Source organism: Corvus cornix, chromosome 1A (genome assembly GCF_000738735.6).
Source record: "Corvus cornix cornix isolate S_Up_H32 chromosome 1A, ASM73873v5, whole genome shotgun sequence".
Lineage (NCBI taxonomy): Eukaryota > Metazoa > Chordata > Aves > Passeriformes > Corvidae > Corvus > Corvus cornix.
The window spans coordinates 73047178-73063722 of NC_047057.1; the positions used below are offsets into that span (position 1 = coordinate 73047178).

The 16545-nt window shown below is 40.0% G+C and overlaps 1 protein-coding gene across 14 annotated transcripts in view; it reads right to left on the bottom strand.

Moving 5' to 3' along the window:
- ERC1 (ELKS/RAB6-interacting/CAST family member 1) overlaps positions 1-16545 on the bottom strand; it is a 282238-nt gene that overhangs the window by 264535 nt on the left and 1158 nt on the right. For all 14 annotated transcript variants that reach the window (XM_039570271.1, XM_039570277.1, XM_039570270.1 and 11 more), the window contains exon 2: positions 6221-7054. In XM_039570271.1, coding sequence (XP_039426205.1) covers positions 6221-6889 — 669 coding nt within the window. In that variant the 5' untranslated portion in view covers positions 6890-7054. The remainder of the gene's footprint in view (positions 1-6220; positions 7055-16545) is intronic.

The window sequence follows — 16545 nt, forward strand, 5'->3', positions numbered from 1 at the left end:
GAAAACACTGCTATTTCACTGTGTCCACTAAACAAGAGTGTATACAGAAAATTAATTCAAAGGACTTGTATACTGGAACATCTAGAGCACTACCAGGTTTATTCCCTTGTTCCCCTCCTGCCAGCTGAGCCTCAAGGGTCATTTCACAATGTTTCTTTCTTCAATTACTAGGTTCAGATAGCTGGCATGACTGCTCTTCATGGGTTATCCAACACACTCACTACTTTCAGAGTACAGAAATGTCCCCTCTAAACTCTTTTGGTCTCCAGCCTTCATCTCAGAGTACACATATATGCAATTATTTATCTTAAATACAAAAGCTCCTCTGTCTTACTAACATCTTAAGCATTAAATGGACTGTTAACAGTATCCTAGAAATCTACTTATTTGGAAAGAATAGGTTTTTTCAGCAAACAGTTTAGTCATGGTGGCCCACTCTGCTGACCATCTTCAAATCTTTGAGGCTTCCTAATATCACCAAATTGAAAAGAGTTCTATTTCAGTTTTTGGTCCTGGAGGCATACATGAAAGATTGACGTAAGACCAGCACAACTACAACCTTTTTTCCATGGCCTGGCAGTTCCACCTAAAGTGCTCCTCTCCTTTCTACTTAAATCAATACCAGGTAGAGTAAGGCTGACACATGAGACTGCTGGATTTGGCATTAGAAAGCTGTAACATCAGCAGAAATTACCTACAATGTAGGAGCACCTCTGCACTATTGCCATCATCTACCATTGTTAACTGTTCACTGGGTGACCAAGAGGAGGCCCTACACAGTTTCAAGCTACCTAGTTCATACTTCAGAAGCAAGAACACTTAAGGGAAAAAATTACTAACTCAAACACCACAAATAAAATGCTGAAAGACATTTGGCTTCTAGAGAACAATGGCTTCTAGAGAAATGCAGTATTACAGACAAGACTTTTCAGAAATATACACACTAAATGGTGGAGTAACACATGCAACTCTAGTTAGGAGTCTAGTGGTGCCTTAGGTTTTAACTTTCATATTTTCCAAATCCTGCACTGCCTGGTGTGTAACTCCGGAGTTCCTTGGAGCCTGTTCACTTCTGCTCTCTGTGCTGGGCAGACACAACAAAGCCTCTCCGGCCTGCTCTCCGAGGACACCCAGACTGTCCGAGGCCCAAAATGTGTAAACCAAAGCCTCTGAAAGGGGGGCAAGCTTGGGGAAATTGCATCATTAACTGAAGCTTTAACTGGAGAATTAACCCTGCTATGCAAATGAACCAAACCTATAAAAGGGTGAAGAACTCATGACTTGGGGTCCACCTTGGGGTCCATCTCAGCAGCGGCCTCTGGCTCCCCAGGGTACCTCTGAAGGCCCTTCAAATAAATACCTGCCTTTATTCCTTCATTCCTGTCCAGTCTCTGTTGTTTAGGGGGCCACTTCAGGCATCACTAGTATCTGAACAGTCTCAATGCATATTAGAGAAAGAATTAGCAGAAAGAGTCTGCTCTAAGTTCTGCAGAATTTAAAGTAATCCCTGCTCCAGCTTAACAGCAAAAAAAGCACAGTTAAACTACTAAGTTCAACAGCACCACTGACGTCACCCATTTTATTACAAGCTGCTTTGAAGTGGGTACTATTCCCCTTATATGTTTAATGGATCAAGTAGAGACCAGCTGTTCAGCCTATGCTACAGCTCAAAGCAACCCAAGGTATTAGATCCTAACTCGATAGGAAACATGGGACAAAAGGAGCCTTGGGGAATACAGATAACCACAAAATGTCTAGTTTTATTTCCTTATGGAACTGAAAAAAGACACAAGACAGGGTGTTCTCCTAGGTGATCACATGACAATTTTTGAGGTTGCTACAAAGTGCTGCAACTTGATAAATGCTTCAGATATCAAGCACTCGAGGTAGTTTTGAGTTATTCTAAAAGAGAGCTGAATTATAATTTCATGCTGCAACTGGGGAAAGACAGAAGGAACCTTAAAGCTGGCAGCATTCCAGAGAGCCAACAGGCATCTGCCATTGAAAGAATTATTTAAGTGCAATGCTCTGGGATACAGAGAATGCCTCTAAGCAATGCCTATGGAACCACATATTGCACAATTAAACCCCCATAATGGCAGAAAGCTTAGTTTTCTATCAGCTAACAACCAACCCAGGAATGGGGCTACTAATAGAATGACACACCAATAAGACATACCAAAATTTTTTTTAATACATAATTGAAAAAAAAACATTAAACCAATGGAGAAGTGAGAACTAATCCAATTTTCAGAGAAAGAATGTACTCATTAGAAGCTCAGCCAGTCTTATAACTGCAGCACCCAATGCATTTAAGAGGTTAACACATGAACAACTTTTTAAAAGGGAGATGCTTATTACACGCTACTAAGAAATGCAAAGTACTTCTGATTCTGGAGAAGAACACTGGTGAAATGCTGGAATACTTCCATCACAATAAAGTACAATGTTCTTCAAGTGCTTACCCCAAGCAAGGTGAAATTCCTTTCAGAAATATTTTCTTGGTTAAAATTCTCTGACTCAGACATCCAAGGTCTCCAACCACAAAAAGACCACAGAAATGCATCAAAGTAAAAAGATGTTTTCAGCAGTACCACACTATTTTAGCTGAAACATAAATCTGATCTTAAAAGTAGATCAGTCGAATGTGGGAAATTTCAATGCAGGGCATTAGACATCACATTTGCATTGCCTTATTTTAAGGCACAATCACCTTGTCACAAGCAAGTTTCAACTGAGAGGAATTCCTTTGTCCTTGAGTTTCACATCACCCCACCACTGCCCACTTTTTAGGCAAATTATTTCTGTCATAGTGCAAAACATACTCACTGTCTTTCCTTTCCTCTTCTGGCTTCTGATGAAGAGGTTTCCAGGGAAACTTTGAACCACACACTAAAAAAAATTATTTTTCAACTCAGAAAAATACAGCTCCCACTAAAGCATGCTGAGGAGAGTGATACCATGCCAAAACCAAGCTCCTGTTTACTGGTTTCATCAATTCCTCCTTGAATATGCATGGGTTTGCATAACTGAGCAATCATTTGCACTCTCCTCTTGGCTTCTTGCAAAGAATGATTGGCTAACTCATCCACACTGCACTGAAAACTGTTGTGTTTTTCCAAGAATCTATGTTAACTACAGGAATACTTTCCATGTTTAGTTTGGAGCTCTTCAAAGTGACATGTCAATGACATTCCCCATTTATGAAAAGAAAGGATTTTCTGTCTCTTCAGGATCAGGAACAAAGGATAAAAATAAAGCTCAGCATATGCTCCACTCCCCAGCTGCGGTGTTTGCTCAGAGTAGCTGAAGAATACAGCTGTGCTGCACCACAGCTGGGGACAAGACCACAGCACTCCCCACCCACGGGAGAGCCACACAGGAGCATGTGCATGGCATTCTCGGGATTATATCCAAGATATCCCTGCTACCTATTGCCCTCAGAGGACAACCAAAAGGATGCGACTGCCTCAGGACAGGTAGCATGCTCTTTAATCTCCCCACTCATTCTCTGAGCTTTATTGAATCCAGAAAATTTCCTGGAAATCAATAAGCAATACATTTATTTGTACACGTGCCCAAGAAACGGGACAGAAAACTCACAGACACCGGAGCATTTACTCACAGAAGGCTGAGGTGGCAATCAACCAGGGCTCACACTTTCAGGTACTTTTAACAACTTCCAAACCCAAGGGGCAATTCAATCACTCAAGCTGAGGTGACAAGAACAGCAATACAATCAGGGACAATCAAGGGTGTGCAGAAGAATGAAGAGCCCACAGGAAAGAGATGGAGATGACTATCAGATAATGGCATGAGTCAGCGAGCATCTTGGCTCCATGAGTTGATTCAATTTTTAACACTAAGACTGGTCTGAGATAAACTCTATATAAAGAACAAGTACTGCACGTGCAAGAAGTCTTTATTAAAAGTGATCTGCTGAAATGCTCATATTAAAGGCTAAAACTCCAGTTCCTGCAATTCTACTGGAACTCACTTAAGAGGGAGGCTGAAGGGGTAATGAAGATATTTTTCTGGTCCCCCAACAGATCTGGGAAATTCCTTGTTCAGAGTCTAAACAGAGAAGTCTGTTTAATTACAGAAAATCCTATTAAACTGATCTTCCACATAAAGGGCTGAAGTAACCAACTCCAAAAGGCTATAGAAGACACAACGAATTCAGAATTTAATTAGAACACACTGTTAGCTAACTATAATCTATTAATTAGCATTCTTAGTTTTCACAGCTCAATGCAATAATACCCCTTTACTTTTAAATTGCACCCTTCTTACTTTTGGACCGAAGTTACACAATTCTACCAGTGGGGTAGTAATTACAGTGATTGCCTAGAGAACAGCAGCCTAGAAATATCTGTAAATGTTTAATTAGGGGATAAAGGAAAGACAAGGAAAAAAAAATCTAAGATAGAGAAATCACTGTTCTCTAATGTATTCATATTTAGTAATTGCATAATCCACTCTAAACCACATATTCATTGCATTTTTCTTGCAAGATTTCCAAAGCATCCTCAAATGTCAAAACTGATTTCAGAAAAAATGTTACAGTATTCCAAGACATTCTCTTTGATATGAAAACAGGGCTAAAAATGAAAAGAGTTTGAGAATTAGAAGACTTACCTGCAACTGAAATACAAAGAACGCCAGAAAGTTGAGTGATTGGTATTCCAGGTATTTGTTATCCTGGTACTGTACCATTATAACTAAAATTTTCATTACATTACTGCTTCTAAAGAAATCCTACCTTTGCAATATTTAACTTCAGGTTTTCTGCACTCCAAGATGACATAAGTAAATGCAGACGAAGTGTCACACACCCTAACAAATGCCATGTTGTGATTACCATTTGGTAAGAATACAGCTATAAAGCTACATGACAAGTTCAGTAAACGATTTCATACTATCTCAGGGAAAACAACTTACTTCCTTCAACTCAAGCTCTTTAAAAAGTGAAAAGAAACTTGCAGACAGGTTCAGTGTACTAGACTAATCACTAACCAAAAGTAATTCACTACTGAAGACAGACTACCTGGAAGTAGAGTAGAACATGTCAAGCACCACCCTTTTCCTCCAGCATTTCCCTCTCTCCTTCACCTTCAAAAGCAATCTTAGAAAAAGCATTGCCTAAAATAGCAACTATACCTTAAAAGCTGCAGGAACATGGTCAAATTTGAATTATGGAAATTTTTATTAAATTTGCTTGGATACTTAAAAAGCTCAATAGGAAAAGTAATTTTGTCATGATGAAAGCTCACTTACATTTCAGGGAACTTCTAGAGTTGGACACTGGGTCTGTATTCCATAAGAATAGTGTGGTTTTTTACCTGACAGTCCAGAGAGATGCTGAACTCATATTTGGCCAGAAATAACTAAACAGGAGGACACTCATTCAAAGACAAATATTTACTTCAGGACTAAGGCAGCCAGAAGGTCTAGGTGGGAGAACATTAAGAAAGCTTTTAATCAGTAGAACTGACTACAAAGAGACCTCAATTTTAATCAACCTCTCATTTTTATTTTAATTTGGAGATGCTTTTAAGATGCACAACACCAAAGACCTAGACACCTGAGAATCTCTGTTCTTCTGCCTATTCTGTAGCTGGCCAGACCACTACAAAAAAACCTGTAGGGTGCTTTAGGATAGCTGCATAACAAGATATACAGAATTTATGACAAAAGAATAACAAGCATGTATTAAACAGTGTTATTTAAATGTAGCCAAGAACACAATTTATATCTGTTGGTGAAAACTGCAGGTCTGGAGGTTTTAACTCTAAAGTAAGACCACCATAACTTTTTCTTTTTAATGGCAATCTGTCAACATTCAGCAACAGTTCAGTTATACTGGGGGTCAGCAGTTAGTACATTCTGCATCTCAGAGAACGTTTCAAGAGGTAAACAGCACAGAAATATTAATTATGAACAGAATAAATACTTGCAAAAGGAAACAGAGTGGTTACCATCAGTCCTAGGGGAAAAAAACTCACATGACACCCAAAGAAAAATGAGCACTCGAGGTGGTTTACAGGTCTGACAAGAAACATTTAAAAACAGGCTTGCAAGTTAAAAACACGTCTTACCCACATCAGTTACCCAAGAAAAGCACCAATCTAATTTAGCTGCTTAAGTGTGACATGCAAGTTTATTAAAGACATTTAATCATGCTACCACACTAACACAGGAGTGACATTAGATGACAAACCTGGTTTTCTTCTTGCAAAACTCTATATTGTTCCTTCCAAATGGTGATTTTTGAAGCTTCATCCTTCCTCAGAGCTCTTTCCTTTTTTAGCTCAGGACTCCAGAAGGTCTTGATGCTGTTCATGGAAGAACTCAGCTTGCTTTCTTTCACCTCCACATCCTTGCGAAGCAGATCGTTCTCCCTCAGCACCTCCTTGAGCTGTGTCTGCAGATCCATGATGGTGTTATCCCTGGCCTGGCGCAGCGAGTGAGGCACAGTGGATGCCATGCTCACTGGGGGGAGATGGTGCTCTCCAAATGCAATTGTATCACTGGCAACTCCACTACTGGCAATGTTAGGGCTGCTGCCCATCGCAGTCATCCTCACGCCGTAAGGCAGCCGCCCCCCCGACCGGCCCAGAGTCATGGTGCTCTTCGGGGTGTCTGCACCCACGTTCTCATGGTCACTGAGGTACATAGGGCCAGACGTAGCATAGGCAGCATTTAAGGACTGAATGTTTTCCATAGAAAGGGTTTTCCCACTGCCACCCCCAGTACTACTCCCAGAGCTGCCTCCTGTGCTGTTGGTTCGCCGATGGCCCAAGCGAGGCGACCGCGGCAGCCTCGGGGAACGCCCTGGGCTCTGGGTGCTGGGCTCCACCTTGCCCACGGAACGAGCACTTCCATACATGATTAAGCTGGTGGTGTGAGGCAATCAGATAGGCAAAAATCAGGAATGAGAGAATTCCTGTTAAGCTCTTCAATGGTTATAAGGAAACTTAAGGCCAATCACTACTTGTAACAGATCCGATTGTCCATCTCTGAAGTCACGTGCTCACGATGCTCAGGACCATATCTGTAACAATAAGAGTAACATATTAAAATCTGTATCAATAAAAATAACACATTAAATACCTAGTTTATCACCAAATATTTGTCCCACATTAGAATATATTCTACTATCTTTATACTTCTCCAGTACTTTTCAATTCTTCCTAACAACAAAAAGCAATATTTTATTTAAACCCTTATATTTAAACTCAAAAAGAAACTTCTATTCTTGCTTTTCTATTGTTATATTATCACAGTAAAGAGGGAAGGAAAAGAGAATCCATGAATCTTCAAGACATCATTTTGCTGGCCATGACAAAACCCTTCAGATGTCATCTAATCTTTTCTCCTGTTTCTAACTGGCCCTAATGTTTCACCTGTTACCTTTCTGAGTAAGAGAGAATCAAAATTTAAAAACCACTCAGTAGGATATCTTTCCTTCAAGCACTGCCAGCTTCCACAGGACATGGTTTCTAAACCCCTGTGCTGTGAAATCACCCCGCAAATGGGAAGGCAGGATGGACTGAAATGACTCTGACCACGATCTCAACCAGCAGGTTCCTTAGCACTCCTGTCAGCTCTATTTCAAATGCAGAAGTGAGAACCAAAAGTAAGAATAATCATTAAATCGTTACTGACCACACAACTTAAGCAAGCATAGATGCAAATCCGAAAGAGGAGCAATGACCCAGCAATGAGACCAATGAGGTTAAGAGGAAGAAGAGAATCACAGTTCCACTGGAAACTGGTTCTAGACTCTTACTTTCTCTCAAACTAAATCTAACTTAAATCTTTGTTCAGGTTAAGAAAATATTTCAATTGAAATATACTTCTCATTAACCAGCTGAGATTAATTAAATTAAATGATATTTCAACAGCAGGGGCCTCTTAAAACACAGAACAGTATGACATCATCCTGTTGCTGTTCCTTCTCCCCTCTACTTTTTCTTTAAATAAGGGCTCTAGTGGCATATGCAATAAAATTCCTTATTTTTGCAGAGCAATATGATGCTGTTGTACAAGTGCTGGCAGGAAGCTCTTTAGCATGGGGACTCTGGGCTGGGATCACAGTTAATAGTCAAGATCTAGCAGAGAAGCAAGAAATGTAACTAAACTACTGCACTGTAAAACCTACCCCACTATACAGTCCTCACTTTCTTTTCTTCACTATTTTTTTCCAGTGTAAACTATTTCATGTTACTGTTGGGCTCAAATAAAATCAAAACTAGAACACTGAAACATTCCTGATCCCAACAGATGAACGAATACCAGCCAGTGTCCAAAGAGTAGCAGCATCTTATGTATCCCAACATCTTGCCTTTCACACCAGCTTTCATCTACCTGCCTCTTCTGCTCAGAAGTCAGCTTTGCCAGGTATTAGGAATAAATGTCTCCAAACCAGCATGTTTGTGACATAATAATTGGGCAAACAGCTTAAAGATTAAGTTTAAAAGAGGGATGCATTTACAAAAAAAATTGTAGAAATACTGCAAGTGGGTAGAGGGAAAGAAACCAAAAAAAATATTGCAAAAAATACTGGAAAAGGATAGAAAGAAAGAAGTAAAAATGAAGATAAAGCATTTTTCCTTTTGGAATGAAAAGTTAGTATAGGAAAAGATACAACAAGAAATAGTTTTGAAATGTTAACCTTAAATTTTAAAGGGAAAACAAAATCAGGGTAAGCCAGCATTTTGTCATTTTCACACAATTTCATAGAAGATACAGTGGCATGAGGAAATTTACAAAGTTTATGGAAATTGATACTGCTTTGTGAGCAGTTCTCAAGATGTTCAAGTGCTCACTTTTTTTTAGGGACAAGAAAAGCTAGCAACAATATTGCTACAGAATATTTTAAAGCACATATGTAAAGGAGAACAGGCCAAGGAAAAACAGCCAGCAGCATTAACTGAAACTATCTACCAAAGCAACACCTACAGATGTAATTTTTTAATACAAGTTACATTTCTTCTATTTCAGCTACATATCCTTATGCAAAACAGTACAGAAATATAAACTGTGTAACAAAGTCTACAGTGTTCCACTGAAGTTGCTTCAATAAGCAAGACACTGTGCCCCAGGATCTGGAAGAAAAACACTTCTTCCAAACAGAAAGGCTATTTCAGACTAGCCTCACTGTTTGAGATGTCAAAATGCTAAAAATGCTGCTGTGACACCACTTGAGCACTCAAAACAAGTCAGATATGATTTCTTAGATGCTACATAAAGTACATTCCACCGAGAGCTTGCATTCATTAGGATTCTCTTGAAAAATAATCCAAATAACAGCACTTAATTAATTTGCTAAAAACTCACCACAGTAAATCAGGGCAAACACTCATTAACAGCTTTGGATGAGCTTAACTTGAACCGAAAGACCAGACTTGCATTTCAGTTAAAGGACTTCACCCCCAAACCACTGAGTTTCCAAGCTGCTAGAAGTACATCGCTGTTGCACACAGAAGCATCACCTGGGAAAGTCCTTAACAACACATCAGAGGAGCTCAAAAGTTTTTAGATAATTTCTAATGAGTTCCTCACCCTCAACATGGAAAATCACAGAACTGCCTTCTCCTTGCACTAGCAAACATTCTGTTAAACCATGAATACATTCCAATGAATGGAAGTGGCTGATATCCTCGAAAGAAAGCAGCTTCCCAGGCAGCAGAGAGGAGCTGGTAGCACAGCAGGTGCTGTGCAGGAACCATCTTCACCTACACTGGGCAGGCAGGGGAGCTCTCAGCCACCTCAACTGGAAACACCAGTCCTGTGCTAACTCAGCTCCAAGCTTGGTTTCACAGGCTACTCCAGAAAAATCAAGCAATTCAAGCCAAGTGCTAGAATTAGCTGTTGATCAGGGTTATGGGAAGGATTCCCAGAGCTGGCACAGCTGAAACTCGGGGAGAAGAACTCTACTACTGCTGCCATGCATTACACTGCACTCACCTATCACACAAAAGCAGTAGATTCAGAGCAGCTGCCTTCGGAAACAAGCAAACATAACCCCCAGCATTCTTCTTGAAATGACAACTTTCACTACACCATTGTTAGACTTTAAAATTGTGAATATTCCAACTATTAACTAAATACACCCTTCCACACAGGCAGTTTCAGTATTTCCACTGACACAGATCTGCCACAGTTCAAGACAAAAAGATACAAGATAAATCTTAACTCTTTTATTTTTCCCCTATTTTTTTCTAATAGCATTTATCACTGACCATATCACTTTGTTGTAGAAGCAGATACTAATACAATTCACACTAGGAAAAACATCTTTCTTCATGAAAACAGCAAAGTGGGGGAAGTGACAAAAAAAATCTTTTCTTTTTTGCAATAACAATTAATCAGGAAGAAGAAAGAATTCCAGTTTCCCTCCCAGAGTCCAAGCAAAAGTATATGGAAGATTTCTTTCAGATAATGTGATAACCAGAAAAGTTAGTTTTTCAGTATTCTGACCCACACTAGCATTGTGCTGGGAATCTCACAAGTATGGTCTCTTATCTTCCCTGAGGCCAACATGCAGCACTGTTACTATTTTCCTCTTCTACTGAGACTCTAAATTTAGTCACAAATAAATCATCCCTGAACCTTATAAGATGGTGGTAACCACAAGGAACACTGTCGAACTGGGAATGTACTAACCATCTTCCCTTTGCAAATTCTCCTGTAGATTTCAAAAGCCTTTGTTTTTTCTGCCAATACAGGAACCCTAAACCCAAGATTACAAAAAAAAAAAAAGAGACTTTCAACATAAAAAAGCTTAAAAGAACAAAACAGCTGAAGCCAGTGCTAAACCAGTTTTCTTCAAGATAGCTGTGTAACTTTACAATTATGAAACAAAATTCTCTTGTTCACTGTTCATTAAGAGAACAAAAACTTCAAAAAGCATCCTATATGCAAGCCAAATTAAAAAATAAAAGAAATTCACATCAGCCCAAGTAAAAACTTCACATATACATTTATATATATTTAAATTGGCATTGCACCTTTGCAGGCACAAAGACCTGACCTGCTTTAGTGTAAGTTGAAAATACTATCTAGTGCTTACGGAAAAACATGAAAGAATGACTATCAGGAAAAGAATAGGCAAGAATTATACAATATTGCAGAAAAAGGTTTGGAAAAGGACAGTTATGAACACGTTTTCTGTATAAAAATTTTAAAATAGCTAACAGCACATCCTGCTTGAAGTGCCAGCTAAGAAAAACATCTTCTCAGCTCACAGGTGACTGTCCAAAAACATTCAGAGACAGACACCATTAACCGTGGAAAATGTTTATAACCTGGCAGCAGACATTTAAATGTACTGCAGTGCAAGCTGTAGCAACTAAAATCCACCTGTTTCATTACAACAACCTAGTCCTAGGCAGTGAATAGCAATGGAGAACCCAGCTTTCTTCAAACATGCCAGGATCAGGACCTGGCGTGCTAAAAGAACAGTAAAAGCCACCTGCCCAGGTTCATGGAGATTTACTTGAGAGGCAATCATGACATGAGAGAGGGCAGGAACAGAGACACGAGTCTTGTCAAAAGATCTGGTGGTTTCCAATAAAAGTTGTATCAGGGCATAGAAGAAATGTAAGAAATTCTGGAGGGATCACATTAACATCAAACTTCAGTACAAAGAATCCCATAAAATGAGATGTCTTTAGCAGTGCTGTCACACTCAGACCCTACATCTATCATTTTATGTGAACCAACAGCTCAGAGGGCAGGTGTTCCTGGCTACAGCTGACAGAAAACAGAAGATTCATTAAAAAGAAGTTTTGTTACCCTCTGGAAGATATCTCTGTCATATAAATTAATAATGCCTTTCATGTCTCCCCCTACTCCAGGACAAATATTAATAGCACACTAATTACTTCTAGGTAAGCAAGCAACCAAATACACAAACATGCTGCAGAAATACAGGGAAAACCCAGCCTACATTTATTAAAACAAAAAGAATTTCAGAGTAACTTTTGCAGCCTCCAGCAGGTCCTGTGAAATTCTTTGCTGCAATTTCTGTTCAGGACTGACACCAGCTGACAAACTGCTACAGCTATGGAGACAATTCCTTAATAGCATCACTGCCTGATAGTCAGGAATGGGGCAGTGGGATCACACACCAGGCAAGTACCTCTTACAGCCCAGGGACACCTCTAGAGCCACCCTAGCAGCAGACTGGAAGCCACGGATCCAGCTTCCAGAAGACAGAACTTCCTTGTCACCCTGATTCCTGTCTGCACAAGGAAAGCTTTGAATGTCAGTTTCGTAATAAAAGCAAAGTCAGCCTTTACAAGAAGCATCTTAATCTGATAAAGGACTGTAGCAGACACATTAGACTTCATTAACAGAGGTAGCAATTGTTCCCATTTACATAATTTACACCCGAATAGTTAATGGCAAGTAAGACTAGATTACACAGTAGGACAGAGACTGCAGAGTAGATACAACAGAGGGGAAGGCAGGTAGGAAAGATGGAATTCCAAAAAAAGAAAAGCTTACATTCCAGTAAAACCCTGCCAGGAATCCAAATAGTGGGTACAATGAGAGAATTGACATGATTCACAACAACTCAGAGGTGTGCTAACCAAGAGAAAAAATGAATTCCTGTTCCCTCCTAGTGCACATCACAGTTACAAAACCTACAGCTGCTACGTTACTTTAAATAAAAAGCATGAAGCCTCTAGCTCTTATGGCTATTTTGTAGATTTTTGGCTTGGCTAGTTTTGGAAGGTAAGAAGGCTCACTACTTTTCATGTTAAATTAATAACTATTACACACAAAAAAACAGAAGAAAGCTTACTTTGGAAACTGTCTGCAAGCCAGCCAATGCTGGACACAAGGCATTGAACCCATGGAATTCAGGGCTGTTTATCAAAATGTCCTTGTGGCCTTGACAGCAAGAAAGCAAAAAGGATGAATGAAATTAAGACAGAAGTAAGACAAAAAAAGTAACTGTTCATATTAGGATTGACTCTCATTCCTAAAGAGCACATAAATAAATGCTGAAGCACTGCCATCTGCTTATATGCAATCCTTTTTAAAAGCTGGGGGGATGGTGGTGGCAGTGTTTGTTTTGTATTTTTTAAATTAAGTTCACCTACTTGCACATCTGCCAGGTTCACTGACTGTAACAGAGCTTTTGTTCTGTCTCACCAAACACAAGACATGAACTGATACATTCTCCCCCATATGCACAGAGAAATCTGCCCAGAAAAGCATCTCAGAAATCCCCAACAATCTTCAGGTGACTTTGATATACAAAAAAAATATGTTTTGTAAAAGGCAGGTCATCAATCCTGACCCTAACAGTTTAAGGGAAAAAGCCAGCATCCATTTGTCAAGGGAGTGTTTTGTTTCTAAACATAAAGTGACATTCCTGTTAAAGACTTTTTACATTTGAAAGGTTAGCATAAATGGCACCTGTACACTTTAAGTCACCAAAGAACACGGAAACATCTTGATTCCCTGTCCTTTTTAGACACCTTTCTGTTTCCCATCCCTACAAGGTGTCCCATCCAGAAAACACTACCTGCGAGTCTGTAAATGAGAGAGCCAGAAATATTCCTCAGCTTCCTAGTTAATTTGTCTCCCACAAGTACACAATTCCTTTCATGGGATCTACTTACTCAACAAGGAAGACAGAACATGCTCTGTTCTACTCTACAGCACTTTCTTTGCAAAAGCAGTTTTAACTGACACCAAGTTTTATTTCTTATAATACCCTCAAAGTCTTGATATCAGCATAAAGGGTCTGCTGTCACCACCACAGTTCCATTCCTTTCTATCTCCTTTCCCCAAAAACAGGACCACAAAAAAAAGGCTTATTCTTATTATAATAAATACACCTATTTCAGCTAAACCTTTAGTTACTCACAGTTATATAATCTGATACACCACTTGCTTGTAAGGACTTTTTCCCTAGCACTCTGGAGGCTGGCCTCAGCTTGAGGGAGAACCCGAGGCACTAAGGATATTTCTAAAGGCTTTACTTCATCTCACTCGTCAGACTTCAGTGGTTCTGCTCCCAGGGCACTAAGGGTTAATCTGGTCACTAAATTTGGGTGCACAAGCAAGTTCTTTCTGTTCTGGCTGCTGAGACAGAATTTCTTCTGTCTTCCTGCAGAGCCAGGAGCACATACTGCTTAACACTACCTGGACATCACACTGAAAGGCTTCCAAGGTGTGGCAGAAATCTTGGGCGCCGTTCCAGCACCTCTCCTTTCCTACAGCTTAAAGTATTTCACTGAATCTGTCACAGCATGATTAGCACATGGAGCAGATATGACCCTGCTCAATTGCTGCTTCTTGCCTGGATTTACCACTCTGGACCCCCAGAGTCCCTCCCTGTCCTAACATCTTAATGCTGACATGTGTAGGGGGTCTGGGTAGGTGCACCAGGATTTCTTTTGTGCAATGACTGGGACATAATTGTAAATCTCTAAATTTAAAGCAGATGTGAAGAAAAAAAAATCATCCTATGCCTTTTTTAAAGGCAAAACACAAAAAGCAACAGGTGTCAGAACTTCAACGTATCACTTATATCACTTCCTAGTGATAAACTGATTAAATTAACTCTCGTTCTTCTAATTATCTAGAACACTGAAGATCTTCATCTGTGGATGTTAATCTTCTGTCACTGTATGGCTAAAGAGTTTATAGGCTCATTTTAGAGTACAAAGTCAGTAAATACTATATGTTTACATCCATGGCTGTTTCTCTCTTTCCCACAGGTGGCATGCAACCAACAACCCAATCCCTAATAGCATGAACAAAATGTTAAAAGCACTCAAGATATTTCAAAAGTCCAACAAGTGCCTAGAAGCACTAATGAGCCCATGTGGACAGCCAGCCTAAAGTCACCATGGGTAACATCACAGTGCAAGGCAAAGCATGCTCCAGCTACAGAAATTCCATCATAATCTCACCCTGACAACAACGTTGGGCTAACAATATTGACATAACCCACGTGCCAGAAAACATCACTACTGCTAAATCAGCACTGGATTTTCTAGGATCTCCTGCTCTACTACTGCCACACAGCAGTCCACTGCATGCCAGAGTTAAACTCTTGGCTTAAACAGGCAGCAATGGATAGAATAGAACCCTCTTCACCCAGACTACTCTTACAGCAGGGTGGCCAGCAAGGGTCAAGAACCCACACCATGGGTTTAGTTCTACTATTTAAAAAGCCACATGCATCCCTCCACACTTATATTTCTGACCAAACCATACTCAGCTAAAACAAGCCAGACCCTCTAAATATAACACAATTCTCCAGTGGCTTAGCCAGGTAAGTGTTGTAACGAAACTCTCACCCAAGAGAGGTTTTCAGGAGAACAGGCTTGAAAATAGGGAGGGCTGAGGGGATGAGAGATAACAATGGGAGAGTATCCTGCTTCACAAAATAAGGAATAACAGCGAGGAACTCACACACTGGTTACAATAGCATGGTGAAATATTCCTATTCATACAGCAGCACATATAACTGCTACCAGGAACTGAGAAACTGGCAGATTCAAAGAAAGAAAAAAAAAAAAGGAAACAAAAAAAGTAAGAACACACTGAATATCAAAACCTCCTCAAACAAACAGCCATGGTTTCTCTCATCACCAATATTTGCAATTCAGTAAAAGGGAATAGGCCACATAAATACCAAACCTATCTTCTTTGCTAGTCAGGCCATTAGCCACGTATTATGGATGAAAAGTTATGTGAAGGGAATCTTAAAAAACCTCATGACAGGAATAAAAAGAATGCTAAAAATTATGAAAAATATGATGCTTTAATATAGCCCAGAGAACAGGTTTTCTTCAGTTTAGGCTTCTGCTGACATCCCAACAGTGATTTAATTACAGCCAAATTGGTCTCCCAGAAGTGGTGGAAGAAGTTCAAATTATATCGAAGATTATGATAAACTCACATTTCATTCAGCAGATCCCAACCTTTTCCTAGCTGCAGCCCCTCCTGCAGCTTGATGGATTCACACAATTCCAAATTTCTGGATGATATAGTAGCCGTAGGCTTGACTATCCTGGGAACTGCTGTTCCGTGATAAAGTTCTGCACTGTGCTTCCAGAACTGAACTACATTCAGTACAGCTGGTAACTAAATAATTACTGCTTTCATTACTGGGAAAAAAAACCCCCACACTTATTTTACTACCCACTCTAGTCACAGCAGCACGGGCAAGGTGGTGATTTCTCTCTCTCTCTTGATCCAATTTGAAATGACTCTAAGGGTGCTGACTCATAACTGACCCTGAATTGGGACACACATCTGAGCTGCTGCAGTTTCCAACACAAACTCCAGTAACGTGCCAGGCTGGAGCTCAGGAAGAGATGTGTGTTCAGCCACCTACGGCTACAGACGCAATAATCTCAGGGAGCAAAGGAGGGCAGGCAGCTGGTGGAGGTTACTGCTGCAGATATCCTTGCCCAGCTGGCCATTGTTTGAGAATTACAGCCGCACAGCCAAACCAGACAACTTTCTGTGCTTACAGCCTGTTGGATTTGAGGTAACACATTATCC